This window comes from Haliotis asinina, chromosome 3 (assembly GCF_037392515.1).
Source record: "Haliotis asinina isolate JCU_RB_2024 chromosome 3, JCU_Hal_asi_v2, whole genome shotgun sequence".
Lineage (NCBI taxonomy): Eukaryota > Metazoa > Mollusca > Gastropoda > Lepetellida > Haliotidae > Haliotis > Haliotis asinina.
Window position 1 is genome coordinate 42,268,709 of NC_090282.1, and position 19,455 is coordinate 42,288,163.

General features: G+C 40.5%; 1 protein-coding gene and 1 long non-coding RNA gene across 2 annotated transcripts in view; one reads left to right on the forward strand and one right to left on the reverse strand.

Moving 5' to 3' along the window:
• Positions 1–1,603: 1,603 nt before the first annotated feature.
• Positions 1,604–4,175, forward strand: LOC137277201 (sodium-dependent glucose transporter 1-like). The gene is made up of 2 exons (XM_067808875.1): positions 1,604–1,883; positions 2,398–4,175. Exons 1-2 carry the CDS (start codon positions 1,661–1,663, stop codon positions 3,342–3,344), a joined length of 1,170 nt encoding a protein of 389 aa, XP_067664976.1. The 5' UTR covers positions 1,604–1,660; the 3' UTR covers positions 3,345–4,175.
• A 5,301-nt stretch (positions 4,176–9,476) lies between these two features.
• LOC137278043 (uncharacterized) overlaps positions 9,477–19,455 on the reverse strand; it is an 84,056-nt gene continuing 74,077 nt past the window's right edge. Inside the window, exon 3 of the long non-coding RNA XR_010956640.1 lies at positions 9,477–15,476. This is a non-coding gene — a long non-coding RNA (uncharacterized lncRNA). The remainder of the gene's footprint in view (positions 15,477–19,455) is intronic.

A 19,455-nucleotide genomic window follows, 5' to 3' on the forward strand; every position in this document is an offset into this window, starting at 1 on the left:
GTACACAATCCTTGTACCACACAATCCTTGTACACAGCACCACACAGCACCACACAATCCTTGTACACCGTACCACACAGTCATTGTACACAGCACCACACAATCCTTGTACACAGTACCACACAATCCTTGTACACAGCACCACACATCACCACATCATCCTTGTACACAGCACTACACAATCCTTGTACACAGCACCACACAATTCTTGTACACAGTACCACACAATCCTTGTACACAGTACCACACAGTCCTTGTACACAGCACTACACAATCCCTGTATACAATCCTGCTACAAAAGCTGCTTCACTTAGTGGGGCAAGGTAAAGTCTACAAGAAGCTGACCATTGCAATATTGACTGCTTGTAGTATGTAAGCGAAATCAATATCTAGAATGAAAGCGAGAGTGCAAGAGTGTTGACAGCCACATGGTATGAAGTATCAGTACGTGCTGCTGTTTACAGGTTTTCCCTAACAAATATTGAAAGCGATGGAAGACAGGACTACCCGTGTTGTGGAAACCGTATGGCTATTTTGGGCATTCCATTTTGTCGTGAGTTCATTTGCCTCGATAAGTTGTTTAAGTTAGATACGATTGTTGTTTACTCTACACTAAACCATGTTCATTGAGAAAATTGTTACATACATCATGAGTTCTGTTCCCCGTAATTTCAACCCACGAACTAAACCATAACTTACTGACAAGACTAAATCTCCTTCTGTTAGCTAGTAATTTTGAACCTTGGGTATATATAACTATGCGGTTCACCTGATATATAACGAAACGAAAAACCTAACTATATCCTCCCTATGTAATATACAGTCAAGGAAATGTGCGATTTCTAAGTCTTAAAGTTACTTGAGTGTGTGGTTTGTTTATTTATTAAAAACGGGATTTCAAGGGAATATAGTTTATATTAACATTATTTGCAAAGCGCACTTACAAAGAGCCCTCCATCTTGCTATCGATTAACATCACTGAGTTTCGATCAAACTGTTATGATCTCGTTAAAGGTCGGCAGTCAGATGAAAGCGGTGTTATGTTTAGCGGCACATGCATCTCTAACCACGTCAATGATGCTTTAAATGGTATATCAGCAGATATGTATTTCTTTCTGCTCGTGCTGATTTAAGTTTAAAAAGGAATTGTAACTCAAAAGTTGTGAAATACGGTCACCAAGGGTGAGAGTTAATAAGAGATGGCTTCTTGTCATATGTCATACGGGGCCCTTTAAAGGACAGGAGCAGAACCCAGTCGGTTGGTTAATAGCGTTTCACAGCAACAGGAGGATCATTCCAGTCACGTCAATACCACAATACCAGCCAAATGTTCTTCATTTTACTGACCACCTTAGCATACCTAAAATTGTTGAGTGTGGCGTTAATAACACACAAACATCACCAAATGGCAACTTAGTCTAGATCTTATGACGTATAACATACAATATAGTCAAGAAAGTCAATTATGATTGGGCTTCTTTCTGCTGTGAAAAACAGCTTTATTACTTACTGATTTACTTCAACGGCATAGTGCAGTGAATTACTAAATGAATTAGCTTTGTCATACTATGATGCTTCCTATTTTCACACACTCCAGGGTTTTGTGAACGGGATCCTAGGACCGACCCTGCTAGATCTCAAGGAAATTGTCCATTCGAGCATGGAGGAGATGAGTTACATCTTCTTTGTTCGTGGAGCAGGCTTCGTTGTGGGAGTAGTCCTATCCTATATCCTTGAACAGTGCATGGGTACGAGGCTCATTCTGACCTGTTCTCTCCTCATTGGCTGCACAGTACAATTGGCACTTCCGTATGGAACCGCCTTTTACTGTCTAGGCGTCGCGTTCTTTGTCATGGGGGTAACTGCAGGAATAATTAACAATGGTGAGTATTCTGGAAGATTGTATATATTGACCTAACACATTCATTGATTTCTTCGGGAAAGATCAAATCCGTCTCACATTAATGAGGAATTGTTTACATTTTTTAACGAATGTTAAATGAACCGTGTTTAAAGACATGACCTGGTATACTTAGGATGTTTTTTTTGTTTTGTTTTTTTTAGAAGAAGTAAATTTAGTCAGGGTAGGTGTCCAAAACTCAAATCAATTGCAAAAGGTTATAAAAAACATTATCCTTGTGATATGAGAAACAGAAGAGTGCATGCCAGGTTGTCACTACCAGACAGCCAACCATGTCCCAAATGGGATTACTCGTGACTACGTTCAATAGATGGTCTGATATTTGCAATGTTGCTAAATTATTTCTGCCCAGAGCATTTATTACCACTACTCTAAGAATGAAATATATCTACAAAACCATATCGTCTCTTTACGCTAATGATTTCTTTGTATCGGAATAAGCATGACCCGGACGTGATTTATTTTCGTTATTTCAGTGACAATGTCAATATGCAACAAGCTGTGGCCAGAGAAGAAAGGCGTCCCTTTTCAGTTCGTTGTTGTTGGGAGTGGAATCGGTTCATTCCTGGCTCCTTTCCTGGCCACGCCCTTCCTCGCCAACACCGACTCCTTGGAGGACGACATCTGGATAACGAATAGCACCGTCACTGACCATCTCCAATCTCATGTTAACGGAATACAGTCACGCACTCCCCTTGACCAGTCACGTGTTCACTATGCTTACATGATCGCTAGTCTCATCTGTGTTCCACCTGTGTTTGCGTTTATATACTACTACTGGAAAAGAACATCGAATCCCCTTATAAACTATGAAAATATTCAACGAACATCTGAACAATTATTTTCTTTGAGAACAGTTTTATTTATCGCTCTTCTTTGTTTTTATCATATATCAGTACGTGGCGTTGTGCTTGCTTACGGTGACCTTTTGACCCCTTATGGTGTTGACGCTGACCTTCACCTTTCCAAGTTTCGGATGGCAATGATGACGTCTATCTTTTGGGGATGTTTTCTCCTCGGGAAAATACTCAATCTCCTCTTGTCGGATTTTTTTTCAAATTTCATCCTCATTTGTCTAAATATCACTTGTATGTTTATTGCGTGTATTTTGCTCTCAACGGCTGGCCACAGCCATGAAGTGGTACTGTGGCTGGGAACGTCGGTGATGGGCGTGTCAAGCTCCTCCTTCTTTCCCATGGTTCTGGCCTGGAGCGCTGAGTATGTGCATCTGACAGCGGGAACAATCACGCTAACTATTATGGCAAACAGCATAGGATGTATTGTAATCCCCTTTGCTGCGGGACAGCTATTCACACGTTTTGTTCCAAATGTGCTCATGTACTTTATAACTGCGATTGTAGCATATAAGAGTCTTATGTTCCTGTTCTTGGCGATATGCTCCAAGGGCCTGACCAAGCGTTAACATTGAAAGATTTGGACATAATAAGGACATTCAATGCATTGGATCATATTTGGATTCAGTAATTGAATAGGCCCAAATACGTAATGGTAACAGAACCCTTTTCAGTATCTTAAAGATCAATTATACGCATGTATCAAATAGCGATGAGCTCGGACATTAGCGGAAAGGTATATGCCTTTCCTCACCGTTGACATCCAGCATAAACACATCCCAAGGCAAATCAACTATTGATATAAAAATGCAGTGGAACATGTGTTACGAGAGAAGTGGAATTTTCAAGGTTTCTGTCATAAAGCTTTTGACGGCTTCATTAAAACTTCGAATGCTGTACCCTTAAAGTGGCAATGTTTGCTCAAGATACTAGATAAGAAGTGGAAAAAGTGGATATATAAGTATGGATATCCTGGTAGATTATCAGTACAAATGGAAAGTTTGTAAAAGTACAAAGGTCATGCCGACATGCTGATGAAAATGCTTCACTGGATTTTCACTGTCTACATCTGCGGGCAGAAATGTGCTATGTGTGCCATATTGAACGGTATCAGATTACTGGTATACCTGAAACTAAAGCTAAACTAATCTGCCTATTCATTTTGTTTTGATTTTGCCGAAAGGGGTATTACTAACATTTACATGAGTAGTATCTTTCATTACTACTGTAACGGAAGGTATACTTGACAACAGAAGCTGGTACAAAAATCAGTTCAACAGGTACAGTGAATTCTTTATAACTCGACAGCTCTCAAAAGTCATCATGTTTTTCATGGCATATGTTAAGGAAAATATATGTAAGGGGGGAAACAAATGACGAAGAGTAAATTAAGGGAAAAATTCCTATGTTATTGTTTCATCTGTAAGGATATACTAGTATACGACCTTTGCATATGAATGGCATTGACTAGTGGTACGCTCGCAAACTGGAATATCCCCTACTGTATAATGACATATGATGACACCAGTAAATGGTTAACAACTTGCTTTCGGTGACTAATTCATATAAATTTGATTTAACGATGAATTGAAGTTGGGGCAAATACTCGAGACTAACCCTCCATTTGATTTTTTTTATCATGCGATGGGGCGTTGGGTAGCCTAGTGGTTAAAGCGTTGGTTCGTCACGCCGAACACCCGGATTCGATTCCCCACATGAGTACAATGCGTGAAGCCCATTTATGATGTTCCACGCCGTGATATTGCTGGAGTTTGGGTAAAACAAAACTTACTTACTCATTATGATGCGAAACCACATTAATTAACAGCACAGTGGAACACGTCACACCTATCTGTGATTTGATGTATAATGTATATAGGTTCTGTTCCTCCTCCAATTCGGCTTTGATTTTTTGTTGGTGTCTTTGTTCTTTAACGCCGCGCCCCGTGAAGGTCCCGGGGTAGAATAGGCCTTCAGCAACCCATGCTTGCCATAAAAGGTGACTATGCTTGTCGTAAGAGGCGACTAACGGGATCGGGTGGTCAGGCTCGCTGACTTGGTTGGCACATGTCATCGGTTCCCAATTGCGCAGATCGATGCTCATGTTGCTGATCACTGGATTGTCTGGTCCAGACTCGATTATTTACAGACCGCCGCCATATAGCTGTAATATTGCTGAGTGCGGCGTAAAACTAAACTCACTCACTCACTCACTTTAACGCCGCTCCCATGTTAGTGGTAGTGGTTCGTGGGTGAATAATGTGAACAAGACATTGATGTCATCAGCATTGATCTAAGACAAGCGTGGGATTTTATCCAGGTTCTTTACGTGTAAATGCCGCTATGAGGACAAACAACTAAGATGGCATAGGTGGATGCAGCTTCTTCAGAAGTGTGGTGTGGGAGTTTGGGGTGGAGGTTGGGGGCTGGAGGGGCTGCACACTCTTTAGAATAGGGGAGGGGGTGGGCACACTTCATTTCCCCCCTCTGGATCCGTTTATAGATGGATATACTTGGATGTAGGCTATAGCTAGTGCATAGTCTACTTTTGATAGTAACAAACTAACCCGTGTAAACTGACAAGGAGCCCTATGGACACCAGAGATTCAACGTTGGTCCTTTTAAGGCTATAGCGTTGTAGACAGGGCTTGGCAGGAGGAAAAATAATGTAGTTCTGGGACTGTGAGACAGACTAATTTGGATGGAGAGGGGAAGAAAGCGTTTCCAAAAGGGTCTTGAGTTGTCTACACCTGACAGGAACAGAGTCATCTGGTCTTTAGGCGCGAAAGTGAAGTGGTATCTTGACTCAGAAGATCCCTAAAGCGGATTTTACTGAATTATTTCAATGTTTCAAGACATTGTCATGACACTGGTTAAAATAGAAAGTCAGTTTGTTAAATGAGGCTAATTATGTAGTGCGATGTCGTGTCCAATTCTTTACCGGTCGTTATTCCCGAAGAACCAGCTTCTTGATTTTCAATATATTTTAGCTGTCGTTTCATGTGACTCGGAGCTCAGGCCGTCGGTCTTAGTTGATGAGTGTCATTGCGTCCGAGCAGTGGAGTTCTATAAAAATGATGATTGTTTATAATCAGGGTGGAGTCAGTCACTTGACTTGCTCCTGCAGTATATATTGACCATTTGCGTGAAATACTGCTGAAATATATTTGACTGAAGAGTTAAATACAACCACGCAGCTTAGTGTGATAGCGTATTATCAGACACATGATTGTTACATGTCAAAAGACTGGAGACACAATAGGAATTGGTGAGAGCCTGGGCAGCAAGGTACCAATAGGCTTTATTTTACGAGCGCTTCAACCAGTCTGTCACATTTAGTAGTGTTCCGACAATATCACACCATACAAATGGGCTACATATGTACATTGTATCCAAGCGAGGATATTGAGTGATAATAAAGATAGGAATCGAATTTTCATCTATACTATGGAGAAGTATTATCATTACATTTTACTCCTTAAAAAATGCTTTCCCCTAACCTCCTTATTCAGATAAGGGATACGAAAAGATTGTTTGCTGTTAAGGGTAATTCTCACATACATAAACGTTTGTATTTATTAACTAAAAAGCATTCCGTTGTCATGCATGTGTATGCAGGTACAGGTCTCGCCTGAAAGATGAGATGGGTGGCTACAAGTCCATGCGTGTTAACAATGTCACATCTAGATCAGGAAGTGTGTGTTAAATCTTTGCAGTGTTCAACTTTTCCTCAGTAACCGATAATTAGCGTCTGCAGGAGATGATAAAACCTAACTGCGAAAATGATTTAGAGAACTGGGTGGAATTTGTTTGCCTTCTGAGAAGTCACTGATTAATCCAGTCTAAGTCTAAGTAAACTGAGCTTCAGTACTTTTCGTTACACTCCACTGCTGAGTCTAACAAAACCTTATGGGACGTCGCGTCAGGTAACATTTGAGATTGACCAATCAGAACACAGCTTACCAAATCCCGAAAGCGGACATTCACACATACCTTTTGAACTATTTATCTCGAAAAGGTTCATCCCCGAACGGTTCCGAATGCTATTTAGCGTACACCCGCTTCCGGGTGTTGCGCACGGCGCACGTTATAATCATGACAACGGTGAGTAAACGGTCGCTGAAAATAGTGTTTTGGGCAATATTCAAGGATGTCAGCTTGCGGAAATATTAACTAATGGTAACCATGCCGACAGAAACCACAAAGCGTATATACTGCAGGTCAATTAACTGTGTTATGCGTGCGGATTTTTGTTTGTGGAGAAATCTGTGTCAGTAACCTGAATATTTTCCCCTTCGATCCATAAGTAGCAGCCGTTGTCTGATTGGTTAAATATATTTAACCGTCTCGGGTTTGACTGGACGGTCATAGGTCGCTCAAAGGTTACCTGACGCGATCTTCTAGTGGGGTTTGTTAGACTCAGTGGTGGAGTGTAACGAATAACAATGAGACTACGTTTACTGAGCCTGCTGACTAACGGATAAGAACTTAATGATGAGAGCGGAAAGCTGCTTGTGTTTGTGTTTAACGTCGCACTCACAAATATTAAATTTATTCCAGGTATGTGACTGCGGTCTTTACAACTGTTCGAACTTGGACCAGACAAACCAGTGATTGATACCATTACTATTGCTTGTAACACTTGGTATTTTATGACATGTATCAAATATGTTACGTCAGCCGCTTCTAGATGTCGCTTCATTCGGCAAGCATGGGTTGCTGAAAACAAATTCTAACCAGGGTCCTCACGGGTGAGTGCACTGATCTGGATCAAAACGCAAATAAGGACGATGCTATGAACTTACTGATGCCAGGGACAAACATGTTACTGCCATCAGTAGGGCTGCAACGATTCACCAAGTCCTCGGTTCCATTCGATTTTCGATATCTGACCGTCGCTACGATCATTTTCGATTGCATACATACAAGTATAGATATAAGAACCAGCTTTTAAAGTCCATGTCAACGTGGCCATGCCTACTAACAACAAGACTCATTGGATAATTATCCCGGCGTCAAGCAATCACGTTTCACTTTTCACTTTCAGCGCCCTGCATATACCGTGTCATGCACTCACCGCACTGCAGAGCAGCAGTGTCTGCTGTAAGTCAAGGAAACAAAAAGTAAAAAATAACAAACATAATTTTCAGCATTGAGGAAATTCCAGTGAATTCTTCATTACCAACCCATAGTGTCAGGACAAATAGCGAAAGCGGACATCCACACATACCTTTTGAACTATTTATCTCGAAAAGGTTCTTCCCCGAACAGTTCCGAATGCTATTTAGCGTACGCCCGCTTCCGGGTGTTGCGCACGGCGCAGGGTATGATCATGACAACGGTGAGAAACAGAAATCGTGAGGTTGTCGAAAGACTTCGTTTTAGAACTACATATTCGGGTCGAGGTGTCCTTTGTGATTGAAAAATGGAGACGTTTGAAAAACACACTGATATTACCGTACTGATATTAGAGCATGTCATCACTGAAATGTTTTCAATTAGGAGATGAACGTGCTGCGTTGGGAATTAGATGAATGTTATGCAGAATTGATAGTCTCTCAATTTCATTTGGAACCGAACGCGTGTATTGTAATTGAATGTTTTTATAATAGAGGGTAATACGATAGTGAATTGGAAAATCATACAGTTGTATTTTTTTAGTTTTAATAAATGTTTTATCAGCATTTCCATAACGTGTGTTGTGTTGAAGTAGTGCGGCAGTATATACATGCGTAGTAAAGTGCCGTGGAATCAGACGCATATTCAATCCAACAATTTCGAATGGTATATGTGGAAAATTCCAAAGACCGCGTCAAAATCCATGGAGTTATTCCAAACGAAATAATGTTTGAACTGCATTCAAGTCACTTGTTTGGTCATGCTCAGCCACTGTTATCCTCGGCCAGATTGTTTGTTTGTTTGTTTGTTTGTTTGTTTGTTTGTTTGTTTGTTTGTGCGTGCGTGCGTGCGTGCGTGCGATTTTACAATATCACGGCGGGGAACACCAAAAATGGGTTCCATACATTAAACCCATGTAGAGAACGGAACCTGGGTTTTCGCGCGCCCCTAATATGTGACAGACATGTTCTGCTCCAGCTTCAGAACAGACAACATGCCTTCCCATCCCTTCACTGTGTTCTGTATCTCGGGTCGGTGAAGTAACCAAGCGCTTGTCATGAAATCCCTATAAGGATGAAAGTGTTAAGCCCACTTCTGGTCTAGCAAGTTGCGATGCTGCAGGAAAGTCGTTAAAGTTGCGTAAGCCACACTCGCTTTATCTCCATGACAGTTTATTGGTTGAAACATTCGGGCATCACGGGTACAACGTGTTATATAATGTAAATTATTGACGGAACATAATAAGTATTGACATTTTTGCTAACACTATATTATTTCATTTCATTCCCACGTGATATGTGCGTGCTTGTGTGCGTGCCAGTGTGCGTGCGTGTGTGTCTGTGCGAATAGCCTGGTCACCTCGTCACGCCAAAGTCCCTGGTTCGATTCCCCACATGGGTACAATGTGTGAAGGCCATTCCTGGTGTGCCCTGTGATATTGCTGATATATTGCTAAAGGCGACGTAAAACAATATTCACGCACTCATTCCCTGTGTCCCTGGGGAGACATTGCATGAAATACTCTACTCACCGTACTCACCCACTCACCACACGTCCAGGTAACAAACAGTCGACAACTAAACTTCAGTAATAAGGATTTATTCCTTAGCATCAATACAAAAATAATTCTATGAAAATCATCAGATATAATAAGTTCGCAAACAGATATTGTGTATATATTTTCTTAAGTTCAGTTTCCCAAACCCATCGTATTGACACAAGAACATGTTATGGTATACTTGTCAAACAATCAACCCAAATCAAACCAAATTTGAAGACGAAGAAGTTTGTTACGTACATATGTACACTTGTTACCAGAAGCAATCATTTAACAAACACCGCCATATAGCTGGGATATTGCTGAGTGCGGCGTAAAACTAAACTCACTCATTTAACAAACTTTACGAAAATATCCACAAAGTCAAAAGGATTAATCACAGTTGATCAACCATTTATTCACATATAGGAACAAGTTGAGATTCGTAGATCTCTTCAACAATTACGTGATTGTACTCTTCTCCAAGGAATAAGTACAGCGACAGCGGTTCCCAAACCGTTTCATTGCTTAAATAGACTTTTTGCAAAATTTTACTTAAGTTGGAAATTAGAATATTCAATGTAATTTCAAAGTTTTGAAAGAACTCGTGATTTCCAACATCACAGTTCGCAATTTCTATTATGCAATTGTCAGTCAATATAATATTCATAATTAATTGTCTGTCCAACAGTTGGAATAGTTTTTAGAAATGGATACACAGTGCATGTAACAAAAGAAGTGATTGGACACTGTAGGTTATAGTGTTTCATATTATGACCTCGTTGAATGTGTTGGAAAAAAAGCTGTCAAAAACCTTGACCCACAATGCATTGAAAATAAAGAATGAGTCATATTGTGACCCACATTACACTGAAAACAAAAAGGAATGATTTTCACTCATATTGTATTGAAAACAAAGAAATGACTCACATCGTGACTCGGATTGTATTGAAATGTATGTCCTATGTGATCGTTCAATAGAATGTCAGATTTCCTGACGGAAACAAAATGATCTTTCATGTCATTCGTTGCAACCAATGTTTAACATGGTTACTTTAAATAAGACCACTTTATCTTGCGGATAAGTGTATATATTATTACATAATATATTTGATATACATCGCTCTGTTTACAATTCACACAAGTGTTCACTCTAATGAGCGCAATGATTCATGGAATGTAAGTTTCATGAAAAATGATTGTACTTCGTACTGACTCTTAACTTACATACTATCCGTGGTGGTTTAGAATCTGTCTGCGTATTACTATATTACTACAAATGTCAAAGCAATAGAGTAGTCAGTATTCAGACAGATTCTATTTGACTTTAGTGGTGAAACAGCGGTGAAAAATATGTTGATGCCCTGTTCTGTGAATATTTTAGTGAATGTCAATGTTTCAGTCAGTGTTTCACATCCTTTTCATATCTAATCCTAAACCGTCTCCCACGAACTTGATAATAAATCTGAAGAAAAATATTACTATCCATAAATAAAACATCGAGTTAATACGTTCTATATGCTGTGTTTGATGTTTGCTGATATTCATTAAATGTTGCTAATAAGTTTACTATTAAATACGATTAGTTTCACAGTATCATATACCTTAGGAGTGTTCGTTTAAAATGCCCTGGCTAAAACCGAATGAATGAAAGCTATGAACAAACAAATGTAACATTCGTGGTCATTATTGTTTTGACCGCGAGAGTCATGTGGCAGAGCTGTTGTAAGGAAATGTGGTGTACCAAAGGATACCAAGGCAAGAGACTCCAGAAATATGGTTTATACATCATTGCTATGTGAAGAATCGAACTCGTGCCATGGAGACTTCAAACACTTTTTCCACTGTGCTAACCGGTCGACCCTTTTGGCAGACACATGGTTTTGATTGTAAGATTGTAAATTAACTCGTTGGTAAAATACCATAATCATGCTATTATAATTGTGTCTAGTGCCCTTGCGGTTTATGTTACTGACGATTTTACCATCAACTATACTCTGTAGGGTGATGTGCTACGGTGTTTGGATCCTTAACGGTATACGATGTCCCTGTAGACAACGTTGTTACTTTAACAATATGGATGTAGGGTGGATGGGTTGAAATGATGGAATATACACTTGAGACAATAAATATTTCAAACTTAACAAACATAATACGGAAACAACAATTGGAATTGATATTACAAGTGCTGACCGATGGCAGATGGGGGTCAGAACTTGAAATTAGTACTTCACCCCAAAAAACAAATAGAAAAAGTAAATACAAAAGTAACGTAACGGAAAGAACTAAGAGAGAAAAGCTAACTAAGATGACCAAAGCCGCGGCTCACAGCCGCGTATTACACATTATCACTCTGACGCTGACCATGAAATGACCGTTATTGCTCGTCTTCGAAAGGAAGTGGCTGTGAAAATAGCTTCGTTATCTTTGCGGTCTCTTGTGCTAATCAATAAAGCAAAATATTTATTACATAACAATTTATCATTCATTATCAAATATATTTCGTTGAGACGTCTTTAACCAGCAAGAGTAATCAAGACAAATGAAGGATAATCACTGGCTAACTGGACCCAAGAGACCTTTGCATCTGACGACGCGTGTGGAATGTGTTTTACATGCACCAGAGTAAAACGATGTCATGCTTTCAAGTTTCAAGTCTTCCTTTGGCAGGGTTGAGCGGATGGGTGAAGGGTGATAATGCCATGAGTTACTGACATGGTATATAGATGACGGCAACCAGAGTAAATCGATTCTGGAAAAGGCAAACCCGTGGCTAAGGCATCATCAACGTACCACGCCATTGATTACTAAAGATACACAAGCCAAGTCTCAAGGTCGGCTACACAGCCTCTACCCTTTGAATATATTGATCATCACGCTTGTGAATTGAAAATAACCGGACATTTTTACCATAACCTGTGTACGTACGTAGCCAAGTGGTCGGATATCAATTTTGTTTAACCTGGGCAAAAAAGGCAAGACCAAAGACCCGAAACACTTAATTGGAATGAGAGACATTGGGTGCCCCTCCACTTATGACACACTGTCACACGCTTTCATAAGTTTCACCCGCAAGTAATAAGGTTGCCAAAGAAACATTGTAAAATAGTCCGGGATTCCAAGTCAGCACGGGATGAGTCAAAGTCAACAATCTACGTTGAACAATCTTTCCCAACCAATATCCTCCAACATAGCTATATCATATCAAATATCACAGAAAACACAAACAGTACGCAACTTTTTTACATAAGGCACTCTGATTCGAGTTGGAATGGATTACGTCATAGATGATCGGAATAAACTGATATATATCGGCATATAACAGAACACTGTCAACGCGCAATCATAGTGTCAAGGATATACGTCTTCATAACAGGATATAAAGACAATGACATACATAAACTGTTAATTTGGCAAAGAAATAAGAAATTATATCCAAAATATACGAACTTTTCGAAAAAGTTTCAAAACAATGAGCCTTCACAGTTATTACGAAGTGAAACAGAGCTGACGTCTTGGAGAATGGTGTGAGCACGTAGCGTGATAGCGCAGCTAAGCAGCTGTTTCCATGGAAACATAACGACATTGTCAATTATACACGCCGCCACCATGCATATGAGAATCATAAGACATCCTACTCTTTATGCTGACCCAACTGCTTTCATATCAATAAGGGCACTTGAAATCAGATGAAAAGAATTACTGAAATCACGATTATATATATACGTATCTATTTTTGATTGTAAATGCTTTCAATGAGATTGTTCACCTATGTGGCGTTCGTGACAACATGTGGCTATGAAATATCACTGAAACATCTGCACTAAATCAGTCCCATTTCCAAATGATTCAAATCAGACGTTTATTTATCGCACGTCCTTTTACTGAATACACTAGTACCTGGAATTTTACCTTTCTTTGTGCGAATGTAAACATTTGTGACATTCAGTAAGATTAACATCGACATAGCTTCCTGTGTTGGGAAAGGAATGTTGTGACTGTCTCTTTACAGACCATATATAAAACCGAACAGAAAAAGACATTGTTTTAAACAATGTTTAGAAGTATCGTTTCTTAAGGAAACCAGTATTTCGGCTCATAGCTTTAACTGAAAACAACATAATTTGTTTCTCAGCTTCAGCAGTACAAAAATCTAACTTATAGATATGCAAAATCTGAACCCCCACCCGAAAATAATCCGTCCTTCTTTTTATAACAATCAATTGTTTTCGTGAACAGCTACAATTAACTACTTGCTTCTGAAGTTGCATCTTACATTTTGCAGAACATTCTTGCACATTCACAAACTAGTTCAATCTACATCTTGCCTTCATGTAAAATACTTTAATTTCATTGGTCAATGACGCTTTACCAAGTTTCCATGTCACCCCTCCAACGAGGGTGACAACTTGAAAAAATATTACTCGCTGCCACGCTAACGACCAAACTTGCAAACAACCGTATGACGTCAAAATATGATGTATGCAGTGCAAGGAGTTCGAAAACCGTTCGATTAGATGTGTCTTGAGTCACTATGTAGGCATGTACTTCATCTGCTGTGTTTCACCTTCACTGCTTTATTTTAACTGCGCCATTGAATCGTTTGCAAGTCCAACTTAAACATAATTAACCATTTCATAGCAGTTTCAAGCATGTCAGAATATGTTTCACTGACTTTAATACAACCGACATGCAGATGCCATTTTTTTACATGGCATAGTCGGTAGCGATCTTCCAAATAAAATATTACTTTCATATTTTGTACCGGCTCGTATAACACTGTTACAAAGAGGCGTACATCAGACTGTGTTACCCTCTACAGAAACATACAACACTACAGAAGATCAGCATTATAAGCAATCGTTAACGCATTGATTCAAAAAGAATATATGTTTCCGCATAAGAGTCTAAACGATCCCAGCAAGACCCATTTTATGTACAAGTATAGAAACAGATGCTCTAATTGAATTCATCCTTCTCTGCAATATGACACTATGTTCATATGATATAGCATGGGACTCTTTGGTTTCTGACTTATTGTCTGTCAGTTCTCACATTGCCCAACCATAAGTTAGATGTGTTAGAAACCTAAATGTCTTTAACTATGATAGTGTGGTGAATGTTTGGATACAAAACACAATATTTTTGACAATCATACTTGACAAATTGGATAAATGGATATAAAATACTATTTCTAAGGAACGATGACACGTTTCCTGATCTGAAGGACTTCCTGTTATGTGCATTTCGAAGTTACACTGGCGTCCGTTCACGTGCGAGACGAAGATCTGATTTGTTGGAGATATGAACTGCCCTTAAAGCACTAACGAGAGACATATCCCTGGTGATTTTGACCGATGAGACACGAGGTTGGGTAAGTATCACAGTTTTCAGATATCGGGGTTCAAACCCGGACCATGATTACGTGTTCCTGTTACCCCTAATGGAGGCACTTCTTGTAGGGAGACACAACAGCGCAGGTGCACGAGGTTCAGTCATTTCGTAATACATCCTCCTTTGCGCTGGTGTCATCTCAGAAGTATCACTTCCGTATTTTATCAACTTTTTCACTGCCAGCGTATGTTTGGCATTCATTGCATAGTACACTGGGGTATGATTGTTCCCATCTCTTTTGTTCACAATTGCGCCATTTTGTAAAAGAAGCTGTATAATGCTGATTTCACCACGGTGCGCTGCAAGGTGCAATGGCGTGCACCTGCTCGGTAAACCCTCGGGAGCGCCCATTTCCAAATGTGCACACACACCAGACTTGAGGGCGATTTTCACCAGCTTTCTAGCGCCACGCATCACAAAGGCGTGGAACGGTGTCCATCCTTCGACTTGCGTTGAAAACACTCGCTTGCAATAGTCCTTGTCTTTCTTGAGGAGAACTTTGGCTCTTTCAATAAGCTTCTCTTCATTGTTACGCAATTGTCCTATAAAGGCGACAGCGTCTTTGTAGGCATCTGAAGCATGTTCCGACGTCGTCATCGGGGATACGGCTTTCCCAACCATCGATATGGACAGCATGGAGTTCTTCTAGTACCTGAAACATAATCATCATAGCAATAAATCATCATTTAGTCCTATTGTTCCTCGTGGAAAGTGTATACTTAACAGGGAGTTGAGACTGATAATAAGAAGTAACGCTGATACTGACATCCAATGATCGAGGGAAACAAATAGCAGCGCCTTGAGCAAGCAATAGTTGCATGGATATGTGCGCTATATAAATATCCAATTATAAAAAAATAAAAATAAAGTGCTGATATCACAAGCAATATGCACAACCTCCCAGCAGATGATTACCTGAATAAATTATTCACCCTATCACACTAATCTCATGGGTACAATATGTGAAGTCCATTTCTGATGTCTTCCGCAGTGATATTGCTGGAATATAGCTAATATTGGTGTAAAACTAAACTCACTCACTCCTTGCTTAAATATTGTTAAGTCACACTCACTCACTTACTCCACACACACCATGTCAGTATGTGGTTCTTTTCTGTGAAAGCCCTGTGCAAATAGCTCCCGCTAGCAGAATGTATAATATTTAGTGTGGGAACTATACTGGCCCAGGTTCAATATCCTGCCTCACTACCCATGCCTATAATGCATATTTGTTGAGATGTGGAATTAGATTCACTATAAAGAGCCTTTCTATCTGTGTCATCACTTGCGTAATGAGCTTTCATCTGATCCACGTGATGTGATCCTGTTCCTCCCGAGGATCATGTGACTGAAATGACAGCCTGGTGTTACTTTTGTCATGATAGAATTACATGGTGCCATCACCGGGGATTACCGCTGCAGTGTTATATTTCCGCGTCAGTGTTGTACACAGGGTGTATACGAAAGGAAGCGTGTGCAATGGAGGAGGTGCTGTGTGTGTGTGTGTGGAGGGGGGATGGGGGTGGGGTTGGGGGGTCTGTTACTTCCGTAGTTAGCAATACGACAGCTGAAAGTCATGTCGACCTGTTGTTGATAGCCACGTCTGAAGAGACGTACAGATGATTAAACGTTGCTGTCTGTGTAATGGGACCCATTAGATGATATAGTGTTTCAGCCATTCAAGACGCGCCACGCGTCCACCGCAGACACAGTGTTCAACATTACGAGTGCATTGCAGACATTGCGTGTTCATCGCAGATATTAACCAGTGACATCACTATGAGATCATTACCAACGCCCGGTGATCATTGCCAACACTATGTGGCCATTGCCAGCACTATGTGGTCATTGCCTACACCCTGTGATCACTGTCAGCGCTATATGGTCATTGCCTACACCCTGTGATCATTGTCGGCACTATGTGGTCATTGCCTACACCCTGTGATCATTGTCAGCACTATGTGGTCATTGCCTACACCATGTGATCATTGCCAGCACTATGTGGTCATTGCCTACACACTGTGATCATTGCCAACACTATGTTGTCATTGCCAACACCCTGTGATCATTACCAACACTATGTGGTCATTGCCTACACCCTATGATCATTGCCAACACTATGTGGTCATTGCCAACACCCTGTGATCATTGCCAAGACTATGTGGTCATTGCCTACACCCTATGATAATTGCCAGCACTATGTGATCATTGCCTACACCCTGTGATCATTGCCAACACTATGTGGTCATTGCCTACACCCTATGGTCATTGCCTACACTATGTGATCATTGCCTACACGCTGTGATCATTGCCAGCACTATGTGGTCGTTGCCAAGACTATGTGGTCACTGCCTACACTATGTGGTCATTGCCTGCATCCTGTGATCATTGCCTACACTATGTGGTCATTGCCTACACCATGTGATCATTGCCAGCACTAAGTGGTCAGTGCCAGCATGACGAGTTTGTTGCATGTCATCCTTGCCAACAATATGTCTTCATCGTAAACATGTGATCACTGTCAACAATATGTGACCATAGCAAACAGCATGTGATCATTACCAACAATACGTATATACTGCCTTGCCATGTGTAAATGAAATAAATAAAAGCATTGTATCCGAGATCAACTCCGAAATCACATTAAATTAACGCTTCTGCTTACATCCAGACGACATTAAATATAAGGTGCCCACCCTCCACCTTTCCCTCCTGCTTGAATATCAAGCGTGTGTCTCACGGAAAACAATCTTAGACCCGCCTCTCTCATTAAACCATACTGGAATACAGTAACGAAAAACTGGTTTTATCCATTGCCAAACACGAATCATACGGGGCACAGCCCTCCCTACGTAATGATAATACATGTACTTCCTGCACGTTAAAAGCGTTGTCTGACATTCTCATGCATCATCTGATACTTTCGACATTTATGAAAAATTAATGTCCCAGTGGAAGTTCATCTATTGAAGATCAATCACGTCAAAAGCTATGTATTTTACAGTAACTACCAACTTCTTACAGACAGGTCACTCATATGCGGAAGTGGGGTTAACGTCGGATTTAGATTCAGTTATCTGGAATTCCAACCCACGATAAGCGGATCCTGGGACGGTCAAGGGATTTGATACTAACAACAAACTGAATGCACATGTCGTTAAAATGTGTCCAAAATTATGATATGAATATTCTCCAGACATGACCTTCATGTATGTACCAGGAAATGAAACTGATTATTAACATCACGAAACCCCGATGAAGATGGTTTTGAGTAGACGAGAACCATGAAATACACAATCGCTTCACAATATAAGGGTGACAGTTGGGGCAAGACAAACACGAAACACTCACCAGTAAATATTTTAAGGCAAGTCAACACACGGATCGGAAAAGGCACAAGTGGTATGAAAAGAAGACGTGTCCGTCTACATCACATGGTAAGATCACGGAACGAATAAACTATAGATGACTGGGAGTGCATTGATATAGACGCGTCCGCTAAGGAAATTGAAATCTGACAGCTACCGACATCACGCTATCACCTAACATTACCTTCGGTAAAACATTGCGAAATGTCGCCGCTAGGGGGCGTGGCCTGTTCTCGGGTGATCACAGCGTGAGTCAGCCACGTGTGTTACTTGACATTAGTCAACATGCATTGATAGTCACGAGTGTATGCAGTTGTGGATATGTGTCCATGGCGATTTCTTTGAGACCGGACACTTACACGGTTGCGACCGTGGTCAAGAAACATAACAACCGTATACATACAACCCAGGTCCGTGTGAAAACGGCCGCACGCACAGTGAGTCTGTGGACCATGAAGAAGATCTATGAGGACATGGGGCAAAATATAAGAATTATCATTAGAGATTAATTTATTTCCAAGGCATCTGTGGATCAAACGTCAGATAATGCTACGGCGAAATAAATGTTTTCGAAACAAAATGGGTCATACTCTGTATTGGTGAACTTCATGTAAGTTTCTGTTTCTCGCTCTGTGTAGCGATCTAAATACCTCCGTGTTTCGGTTAAAGCAGGAAGCATAAATAGGTCACTTACTGGCATATATACTAATAACACTCCCTAAATGCTGCTTGTAGTCGGACATAAGACTAACGCCGAGTCTCTGAATATAGTATCATTTTGACTGTAACAGATAAACTCATTTAAATGGAACAGGAACCCCTGGATATTCACTGGGGAAATCTAGACTTGCTTCATTTAGGGCTTTAGCAATGCAGGCTGGGTAGACTAGGGAACATAATGTGGTTCAGGGACTGTGAGAAGGTTAAGTCGGACCTTGTCGTCGGCCCGGTCCTACTGCACTAGTATTGAGAATAACATTGGCCATAGAATTTATCATTGACGCAGACAAGGGATTGAGCAATGCTGTATGCCAACCTAGAAGACTGTAAGTGTGTAAACAGCTATAGAAAAGAGGTATTTGGCCATCCGTGACAATGTACCCTTCACAAACAGCAACAACATACGTTATCATAAACAAAGTTCATAAAGAACACACCGATTTTGTGACGTTGTCCCAAGTTAAAGATTCGCCTACGTCACTGCAGCGAGGATACGGTGATACACCTCTCAGTGTGGTTACTGTCATTCCCGTTAGTAGTTTA

Excerpts from the sequence above, each read along its gene's own strand:
- LOC137277201 (XM_067808875.1), top strand. The coding sequence starts at position 1,661 with ATGGAGGAGATGAGTTACATCTTCTTTGTTCGTGGAGCAGGCTTCGTT. Across the intron at positions 1,884-2,397 it reads TGCAGGAATAATTAACAATG|TGACAATGTCAATATGCAAC; the intron begins GTGAGTATTCTG and ends TCGTTATTTCAG.